The sequence below is a fragment of the Pimephales promelas genome, chromosome 17 (genome assembly GCF_988280905.1).
Source record: "Pimephales promelas chromosome 17, fPimPro1.hap1.1, whole genome shotgun sequence".
NCBI classification, from domain to species: domain Eukaryota; kingdom Metazoa; phylum Chordata; class Actinopteri; order Cypriniformes; family Leuciscidae; genus Pimephales; species Pimephales promelas.
This window is the reverse complement of record NC_142785.1, coordinates 33158013-33169250: the sequence shown is the minus strand read 5'-3', so window position 1 is coordinate 33169250 and position 11238 is coordinate 33158013. Positions and strand designations below refer to the sequence as shown.

The following is an 11238-nucleotide window of genomic DNA, read 5'->3' as shown; positions in this document are numbered from 1 at the left end:
CATGTATATAGTTAAGAAAATGTGTTATTCAAATATAAAATATTTATATTTATATAATATAGATTATGTATTTATTTATATATACAAAATTTAAGCGCAAATAATTCTTAAATATATACATGCATGCATAGGTATTTATATATACAAAATAATTATATACAGCACACACAAATATATTATGTAAACACAGACTTTTATGAGAGATTAATCGCAATTAATTTTTGCACAGCCCAAATATATATATATATATATATAGACATGAGGGTAATGACAGAATATTAATTTCTCTTTATGTATAATGCATTATAATGGTATTTATAATGTACACTAATGCACTGCAAATTTTAAAAAAAGGTTTAAATGCATTATAATGTTTGCAGATTATTTCTGAAATTGGTTTTCGTGTTTTAATGCATTACACTTTCTAAAAGTGCAAGAATTAATAGACGAGCCTATTTATGCAAAATCATACAATACAGTGCATTGCAATTCATAATGCATTAAAAATACCCATATAATGGCTTCAAGTAAAGTGTAGTGAAACTCAGTGAAATGGGGTAACAACACTGTAAATACTCCATTGGCAGCTCTGATCTTTAAAGTCTGTACTTTATAAATTCACTTTGCTCAGATATTATAAAGAAATGCTTTCATTTTATTCTTTCGGAAGCGTTTGTGATGAACATCTGGGACTGTTAAATGATTCACGCTAATGACGATGTGCTAACGTGTTGGAAACATGGACAGGCTGGAATGTGTTTGTTAAAAAGGTGCGACTCGGTTTTCCCAGAACATCCGTAATAGATTAATGCTCCATTACAGATGCATTTTAACGACATGTAAATTCTCTGATGGAAAGAACATGAGATCCGTTTTGAGCGGATCACATCTGCAAACTACGGAAGCATATTGTGTTAATTATAACTGAGTTAATTATCTCAGAATTACAAGATATTTTTTCATGGAAAAAATTGTTTGCTCTGTTTTTCTGAATTGATGACTTGATAATCTCAAAAACAGAGCAAAAACTTTTTTCCATGAAACACTATCTCGTAATTGTGAGATAATTAACTCGTTAATTCAGAAAAACTGAGCAAAATTTTTTTCCATGAAAAATTCTCGTAATTCTGAGGTAATTAACTCGTTAATTCAGAAAAACAGCAAAAAAATTCCATGAAAAACTATCTCGTGATTCTGAGATAATTAACTCGTTGATTCAGAAAAACAGAGCAAAATTTTTGTCATGAAAAATTCTGGTAATTCTGAGATAATTAACTCGTTAATTCATAAAAACAGCAAAAACAAATTTCCATGAAAAATTCTGGTAATTCTGAGATAATTAACTCGTTAATTCAGAAAAACAGCAAAAACAAATTTCCATGAAAAATTCTCGTAATTCTCAGATAATTAAATTGTTAATTCAGAAAAACAGCAAAAAAAAAAAATGTCCATGAAAAATTCTCGTAATTCCGAGATAATTAACTCGTTAATTCAGAAAAACAGCACAAAAAAAAAATTCCATGAAAAATTCTCATAATTCCGAGATAATTAACTCGTTAATTCAGAAAAACAGCAAAAAAAATGTCCATGAAAAATTCTCGTAATTCCGAGATAATTAACTCGTTAATTCAGAAAAACAGCACAAAAAAAAAATTCCATGAAAGATTCTCATAATTCCGAGATAATTAAATCGTTAACTCAGAAAAACAGCACAAAAAAAAATTCCATGAAATATTCTCATAATTCCGAGATAATTAACTCGTTAACTCAGAAAAACAGCAAAAAAAATGTCCATGAAAAATTCTCGTAATTCCGAGATAATTAACTCGTTAATTCAGAAAAACAGCACAAAAAAAAATTCCATGAAATATTCTCATAATTCCGAGATAATTAACTCGTTAACTCAGAAAAACAGCAAAAAAAAAAAATTCCATGAAAGATTCTCGTAATTCCGAGATAATTAACTCGTTAATTCAGAAAAACAGCAAAACAAAAAAATTGCATGAAAAATTCTCGTAATTCTCAGATAATTAACTCGTTAATTCAGAAAAACAGCAAAAAAAAAATTCCATGAAAAATTCTAGTAATTCCGAGATATTTAACTCGTTAACTCAGAAAAAGTGCAAAAAAAAAATTCCATGAAAAATTCTAGTAATTACGAGATATTTAACTCGTTAACTCAGAAAAAGTGCAAAAAAAAAATTCCATGAAAAATTCTCATAATTCCGAGATAATTAACTCGTTAACTCAGAAAAAGTGCAAAAAAAATTGTGAAAAATGATCTCGTAATTCTGACATAATTAACTCGTTAATTCAGAAAAACAAAGTAGATTTTGTTTCCTCAAGTGAATGCAATACGCTTCCATAGCAAACCTTCCCTCGATGCGTGTGCGATGAATCCTGATGTCAAACAGCATGTGTGTGTGTGTGTTCACACTCTCAAACATCATGATCTGACAGATGTGAACTTTTAATAATACACAAAAAAATAAATCAAGTGAAACTCCTGTTTGTTGTCGTAATGTACATTTTATTCACACCTGATACATATTTACAAGACACATGGACGTCAACCATGCAAAAACAAAAACTGCACACTTTAACGCATTAATTACATTTAGTATAATAGATTAATCTTTACTCAATCTTTTTTTCTGAACACAAGTGCCTTATTTAATCTGATCTCAGTCTAACAAGCAGTAAAGAACATAATCTTAAATGAGAATAACAACAGGGCCGAATGTTTGCGGAGATCAACATAAGTCTATTATCCTCAATATAATAAAAAACATCAATAATCTCAGTCTTGAAGGCGATTCAGTCACTGAATCATCATCATAATCCCTGAAAGCGTGTGGAATGGGGAAGACGGGTCTGGCGAGGCACACAGTGGTGTGAGAGACGTGATGTCACTGGACCAGGGGGATGTGGAAGTCAGGACTGTCGAAGAGCAGTGGCCGGCGGGGGGGACTGGGCTCCTTCGTGGCGCTGTGCAGGAGTTTAAAGAGTCCAGTGCCGATATTCATGGGGATGCCCATTATAATGCACTCGGACACACCTGCAGAACCGACATAATAAATATTCTGACCCAAATATTAAGTCATCTTTTTCCACCTCAAATTATGGGGCCAGTTGTTCGGATTTTGGTTATCGGATTGGATCAAATCTTGAAAATAAGTTGTTCAAATCAGATTAGATCAAGGAATCCAATCCTAGTTTTAATCTGGATCAAACCTTCAGTTTGTGTTGTTCAAAACTTGTCAGTGGGATTTGGACAACTTTGATCCAAAAAAACAGGATTATCCTGATCCCAACAGGGGGTAGGATTTCAAGGTGGATTTCAGGAAGAAAATGTAGTAAAACTTTGGTGATCCAGTCCAATGTTGCTTTGAAAAACCGGCATAAAAGTATGACGGATTACCTGATCCTGGATAGGAAAAAATGGGATTTCCAAACCCAGATTAAATGTTTTGAACTACTGGCCCATTGTGATAAGAATTAAGCCTGTTTTAGGACCTTATTTGCACTCTTATTTTCTCATTTATTCTTTCTTTATAAATAAAATATAACACACACACTGCGACCCTGGACCAGAAAACCAGTCACAAGGGTCACATTTTTAAAATTGAGATTCATGCACCACCTGAAAGCTGAATAAATAAGCTTTACATTGATGTATTGCGTGTTAGGATAGGACCATATTTGGCTGAGATACAACCATTGAAGATCTGAGGGTGTAAAAATATCCAAAATCTCCTTTAAAGTTGTGCATTTGCTGCATCCACTACAAAAGTTATTTTTTAAATATATTTGCATTAGGAAATGGAACATGATCTTTACTTATTATCCTAATGACTTTGGCATAAAAGAAAAATGGATAATTTTGACTCGCACAGTGTGGTGTTAACAACCTGCAATTGTGAATGCTAATTAATATGACAAAATACAAAAAGCATAACAATCAGCAAACAATCAAGAAATGATAATCTACAACTGTAAATACTAAACATGACAAATAAATAATGTATAGCCTAACAAAAATAAGCTATCTATCTATCTATCTATCTATCTATCTATCTATCTATCTATCTATCTATCTATCTATCTATCTATCTATCTATCTATCAATGATCAGAGACAGAGGTAGAGAAATAAAGAAGTACAAAAAAGAAACGTAGAGAAAGACAGACAGATAGACAGATAAATAGATAGATAGAAAAAAGATTAGTTAGAAAGAAAGATAGGATTAGTTAGAAAGAAAGATGGATTTGAAAGAAAGATTGATTGAAAAACTTCTTTAATTCCTAATTAACATCCTAAAAATGGACAAACCCAGCCATTGGGTTAAAAAGTTAATTAAATTTTTTTTTAAATTTAATTATTTTTATTTTTTTTAATTATTAAAATGTTTACAAAATGTAATTAAAATGTAAAAAAGATTTAATAAAATTTTTAAAAAAATGTAATTAATTTTTAAAAAATGTAAACAAGAGGCTGGGTTTGTCCATATTTTACCCAAAATTGGAACTGAAAAATAAAATAAAAATGTAGGTAATATTATATTAATAAAACTGGTTACATAAAATTGGTATCAAAAAAGGTATCGTGTTCAGGTACCGGTATCGAAGTCAAGGTATCGGTATCGAACATTTTGTTACGATACCCAGCCCTAGTTGTTGGCTATTGCCACAGATGCACCCGTGCGACTCGAGACTGGTTTCGTGATCCAGGGTCACACACACATCCACACACAGGTTATCCGTGCTCATCACTCACCGCAGACCGAGTCCTTTTGGCCGAAGTACGCAGCATCGAACAGATGATCGGCCGTCTTCTCGAAGGACGCCAGCATGAGGACGCTCTCCTTCATCTTCGCCAGACCGAAGCGAGTGATGCCCAGAATCTCTCCCTGAGACCCAGAAACATCATATTCAACATCATCACCATTACATCATCACCATCACGCGTGCCGCTTCAGAAGCTCACCTTATAGGACATGAGGTCCGCGAGCAGCATGACGTGCCGGCGGTCGATGCTCATCCCGTGGTTCACCATGGTGTACTGGATCTCATTAATGATGGTGGATCTCGCTGCCTCGATGCCTATCGTCTTCTCCACCTGATCAACACACACACACACACACACTCAGACAGATATAAGGCCCCAAATCACAAGTTAGCTTGTAGTTATGTATGATATGGACTAGCGTCTCTCAATGTTTCACAATTTCACTTCGTGAAACTTCACGACAACACTTCAAAATAAAAGTTCGTTTTAATTATGATAGAAAGATAAAATATTAATATTGCACAGCAGAATGTACTTCTACAAGAAATGATTATAAAATGATGAAAACTTAATTGTTTTAAGGAGTGTCTCTTAGTGGTTTTTCTATGTTGTGCCAATTTTTTTTTTCATTTTTACAGTTTTATGCCTTCATTAATAATTGATAATAAATATGAAAAATTGATGATACATTTTAAATAAATGAATTCTATTTTAATGAAAATATAAATTTAATAAGTTATAAAATTGTTACATTATGAATTTACGATTATTAAAATTTAAAACAATAAATCGAAAATCAATTTTGGAAAAATTAGGGAAAAAATTAAGTTTTTTTAGAGCCCTAAAAAATATTTATGTAAAGACCGATTATCATTTTATATGTAAAAACTGAGGTTTAAAAAGCAATCGGCGCATGAAACGTTAATAAAATGAGTAATCTTCCCCAAAGAGTCCGCCTGGACCGGGACCGGTACCTCATACGTGTTGTTGGATGTTGTTCGGTTGCCGTTGACGCCGTGTGTTGCCATGACAGCCCTGAGATTGTCTCCCTCCACCAGCAGTTTGAACTTCTTTATCCCGCTCTGCTCGTCAATGTGGATCACGGCACGCGACACTTGAGGGATGCCCTGGACCACCACCTACACACACACACACACACACACACACACACACACACACACACACACACAATATATTTAAAAACCTTTGTGTTAGATGCGAGTATAATAATAATAGTAAGCCAAGTATAATATTAGCTTTTATAATTTAAAGTTGCATTTTAATTCTATGCGCTTTTGTCATTTTTATTTGTTTCAGTAATAATATTACATTTTAAAAGTTCGGGTTTTTACATTTAATATTCATATTTTTTAGCATTTCAACTTCAATTCAATTAACAAATTAGATTTAGTTTACAATAAGCTTATATGAATGTCTGCATATTATATATATATATATATATATATATATTAGGGCTGTGCAAAAATTAATTGCGATTAATCGCATCCAAAATAAAAGTCTGTGTTTACATAATATATTTGTGTGTGCTGTATATAATTATTTTGTATATATAAATACCTATGTATGCATGTATATATTTAAGAATTATTTGCGCTTAAATTCTGTATATATATATAAATACATAATCCATATTATACAAATATAAATATTTTATATATGAATAACGCATTTTCTTAAATATATACATGCATGTGTGTGTATTTATATATACAAAATAATTATATACAGCACACACAAATATATTATGTAAACACAGACTTTTATTTTGGATGCGATTAATCGCAATTAATTTTTGCACAGCCCTAATATATATATATACACACACACACAATATTATATCTTTATATTTTATTGAGCACTACTAATAAATATGAGCAAATAAAAGCTAGCATTTTGTCTTTACTCTATATACTGTTTAAGTTTGTGTCTCCAGGTTGCAATCATAATTGAAAGAGCCAGAATCTCATTGGCTAATTGAACTCCATCACATGATCACTCTGTGATGTCAGCGTATCAGCGGCTGACCTTGGGAAGCTCCTGTTTGAGCGACTGCAGGACGTAGTACATGGAGCTCTTGCTGTTCTCTCTGGGAGACACACACACCACGGCCTCTCCGTGAACCGCGATGTCTCCCGGCTTCACGCGCAGCTTCGACGTGCAGATGGAGTAGCGTACGGTCTCTGCGTTCACCTGGACACAACAAACACCACGACTATAAACCTGATCATCATAGTGAAATAATGACAAGTCATCTTCATTTATAAAGCGCTTTTAACAATATTGATTGTTTCAACGCAGCTTTACAGTGATAACAGGAAATTAAAGTACAGCAGCTCTACAATAAAGTTAATGTTGAAGTTAAATAAAGAAATGATTGGCTGGAGTTTGAGTTCCACAGATGATTAAATTGCTTAAATTTCATTTCAGTGTTTCTAACCCAGTGGCTGTAAGTGGTAGAGCCAGACCGATATATCGCCAGACCGATATTAGGCATTTTCCAAACTATCGGTATCGACAGTTATAATGGCTGATAAATGAATATTTAAAAATAAAAATAAAAACGGACGCTTGAACCATGTCATGAGTGTTGGAGTTGTATAGTTTGTCCACCAGAGGGCGCTCTACACCGTTCCTGTTGGCAACACTCGTTGAGTTGGTCATTGCTTGAATAACAATTAAAAGAACATCCCCATCAGTTCTCTAAACTCAAATAATAATGACAAAATTTGTGACTATCATGTCCAGTTTCAAAGAAATGAATAAAATATCGGCCGATAGATCGAATTTTAATATTTGTATCGGCCTTCAAAATCCTTTATCGGTCGGGCTCTAGTAAGTGGGTCAGGAATAGGATTTCAAGTGATTTAGAAAAAAATGGGCAAAAAAGAAAATCACATACCCAACCTTTAATACAGAATTTTACAGCATCCATATGAACTATCAATATAAACCAGATTCAGTCACATTCAAACCCAGACTCAAAACACTTCTGTTTAGCTGTGCATTTACTGAACCGTCTGACTATATTTACTTTTCACTTTTTATTCTAAACTGTTTGGATTATTCTTATTTCTTTTGATTATTTTAATTTATTCCATGTAAATCACTTTTGAATTAGCATAAAAACACTGATGCTAACAGCTAGTTATGATCAAATGTGCCGTTACCTCCAGCCTCAGAAGACGAATCCTCTCTAGCGACAGTTTCACCAGGATAAAACAATCATCCGGCAGGAACACCTCCTCGATGTACTCGGAGATCTGACAGAAACAATCAAACTCGCTGATTCGGCTGAAAACAACAACATAATGATACACAAACACACAGGCTCCTGTGTGAACGAACAAAAATACATATTTATAAAATTGAGCTTTTTGCAAGGCATTCTGGGATTGATGGCACTGACCGAATCACCTCGATTCCAGCGAGTATCAAAAAACGTCGCGTCGTTCGGTACCAAATTTCGACACCCGAGGGGTTAATCTCGTCGACGTCTGACAAGGATTCATATTTAAATAGTCCTTATTCTCACTTTGACAACATTTCATTTGAGAGAAACGTCATCACATCACAGAAGGGCTACACGGCAACCCGTCAAAATAAAAGCGTGGTTTAACTTTTAAGGAATAACGATAGAAATATATCACTCTTCTACAATTTAATGCACATCTTAGATGTAATACTAGTACAAATAATAATACAATTATTATTAAAATGTATACTTCTTTTTTTTTTATTATCATCTTAAATGTAATACTAGTATTAATAATAATAAAATTATTATTAAAACTAATTTTCTAACGTGTTACAATTTTGTTGTGAAGGACTTGTTTGTCATAAAAAATAAAGACCCTATTATTATATACAAATTAATAAATTAAGATGTTTTTATGAATTTAACTAATTAGATATGTTTTTGATTAAACCATTGAAAATGGAATCATAGACAATAAAATAGAAATTTCATAGAACGGGGTAAAAAATAAAGTGGAATATGAAAAACAAATAATGTAATTAATTACACATGCTTTTTTATTAATACAATTTAATTGAACTATCAAAAAAAAATGTTAACAGAAAAAAAAAAAAACGTGGAATCAGAAGAATTAAAATGGGGAAAATTGACATTAAAGTATATATCCTGTAACGTGTGCTTATCCTTAGGCCCTGTGTCCACCAAAGCGTTTTTATTTTTCCAATAGTTTAAGCGTAACGAGGCGCTGAGCGACTATTTCACGCGGTGTGTTTTTACCGGTCGCCGAGAGTTGAAGAATGTACGCAGCGCTCATCACTGTCACTGTCGCGTTCAATCACAGTGGAGGAGGGGCGGGGCTAATACCACACCAACCAACCGTCTCATTCTGTTTATACAACATCAACAAACGACAACAAGCAAGCATAATAAAAGAACAAAATCATTTAAAACTGTATTGACATTTTATTACAGAATCAACACAGAAACAAACTATTTGTGAAATGAGATGCTAGGAACACTTTCGGGGAGATCCCGTATCATAATAAGTATAATAATAATAATAACTTTAATTTATATAGCGCCTTTCAAAGTACCCAAGGACGCTTAACAAAGGACATGAGAATGGGAAGGGGGAATTAAGAAGGAGGCAAGAGCCCAAAGGCCTCAGTGAAGAGGTGTGTTTTGAGCTGATTTTTAAAGGTTGAAAGTGAGGAGGCACTTTCAACTGGGAAAAAAAAAAAAAAAAATGCAGCTCTGCCAAAGCGCTTATATCTAGGCATTTTTAGTTAAAGGATTAGTTTACTTTTGCTGATAATTTACTCACCCCCATGTCATCCATGATGTCCATGTTTTTCTTTCCTCAGTCGAAAAGAAATTTTTGATGAAAACATTCCAGGATTTTCTCCGTATAATGGACTTCAATGGGGTCCAAACGGTCCAAGGTTCAAATGAGTTTCAGTGCAGCTTCAAATGTTTTTAAACGACACCGGACGATGAATAAGGGTCTTATCATGCGAAACGAGCGGATATTTCAAAACTTATTCCAAAAATGTAACTTTTCTAAGGACAAATGCTAGCCTTGCTCTATTCTGTGAGGCGCGTTTGTAACGTCACGTAATACGTAATTACGTTCAAAAGGTCACGGGCGACGTAGCCGGAAGTACAGAGTCAGTGTTTACAAGTTGAACGCATAGGTTGAACGTGCAAACGAACTCAAACGCCGTTTACAAAAAAAGGAATTAAAAGGTAAAACAACGATGTCGGACGATTTTGATTCTGTACTTCCGGCTACGTCGGCCGTGACCTTTTGAACGTAATTACGTATTACGTGACGTTACAAACGCGCCTCACAGAATAGAGCAAGGCTGGCATTTGTCCACAGAAAAGTTACATTTTTGGAATAAGTTTTGAAATAACCGCTCGTTTCGCATGATAAGACCCTTATTCATCGTCTGGTGTCGTTTGAAGCTGCATCTGAAAGTGTAATTAACTGTCTTTTGGACCTTGAACCGTTTGGACCCCATTGAAGTCCATTATATGGAGAAAAATCCTGGAATGTTTTCATCAAAAACCTTCATTTCTTTTCGACTGAAGAAAGAAAGATATGGACATCTTGGATGACACGGGGCGAGTAAATTATCAGCAAAAGTTTTTTCAAAAGTGAACTACTCCTTTTAGGATGGCTGCATTCACGGTTGAGTTTTCCTCCTCTTCACATTAATGTTACAGCCTCCGCTATAGCACTATCTGTTCATAAAATTGGCGTCGGAAAAAGTATCGTTCAGGAACTGATTTTGAAGTCATGGTATCGGTATTAATAATCGAATGAAATGAATGAAAATGATACCCAGCTGGAAGCAAGAGAAATGTTGCTTAGCAGACGTCACACACGCGTACCTCTCCCAGCAGAGTCTTCTCAATGCGACCCTTCACCAGCCGAGCGAAGTCTGCATCGTCATCACAGTCCAGGCTGGCACTTATGATGGGCGTACTGAGACACAGAGAGACTCGTTAGCACACACACACACACGAAGACGCAGGGAGACTCGTTAGCACAGACACACTGAGACAGAGAGACTTGTTCACATACACACTCTCTCTCTCACACACACACTCGTCCTAAGAAGAACTACCGCAGCCACTTATCAAAACTGAACAGCAGCAATCACACACACACACACACACACACACACACACACACACAGGCTTCTCCTCTGATTGACACGTGTTTTCCTCCTCCAGGGGTCGAGATCAGACTCATGAATCGATGTCTTTTCCACAGTCTAGTCACTATTTTGTGAAGGTTATTTCAGGATTGTTCTCTGACGGTGTGTGAGGTCCAGTTATGGTTTATCATCTGGGCTCTTAAAATACTGTGGGAGTTAGATGGTAATACCACAGCACTGGATTATTCAGAATGATTACCATGTTCATTACGGTTGGGTATCGTTTGA

The 11238-nt window shown here is 34.4% G+C and overlaps 1 protein-coding gene across 1 annotated transcript in view; it reads right to left on the bottom strand.

The window, feature by feature from the left end:
- Nucleotides 1-2509: 2509 nt before the first annotated feature.
- polr3a (polymerase (RNA) III (DNA directed) polypeptide A) overlaps nucleotides 2510-11238 on the bottom strand; it is a 44052-nt gene continuing 35323 nt past the window's right edge. Inside the window, exons 25-31 of the mRNA XM_039650698.2 lie at nucleotides 10682-10775; nucleotides 7977-8069; nucleotides 6835-6999; nucleotides 5763-5927; nucleotides 4987-5118; nucleotides 4777-4909; nucleotides 2510-3058 (exon numbers count right to left, since the gene is read on the bottom strand). Of these exons, the coding sequence (XP_039506632.2) occupies nucleotides 2910-3058; nucleotides 4777-4909; nucleotides 4987-5118; nucleotides 5763-5927; nucleotides 6835-6999; nucleotides 7977-8069; nucleotides 10682-10775 (931 nt within the window). The 3' untranslated portion in view covers nucleotides 2510-2909. The remainder of the gene's footprint in view (nucleotides 3059-4776; nucleotides 4910-4986; nucleotides 5119-5762; nucleotides 5928-6834; nucleotides 7000-7976; nucleotides 8070-10681; nucleotides 10776-11238) is intronic.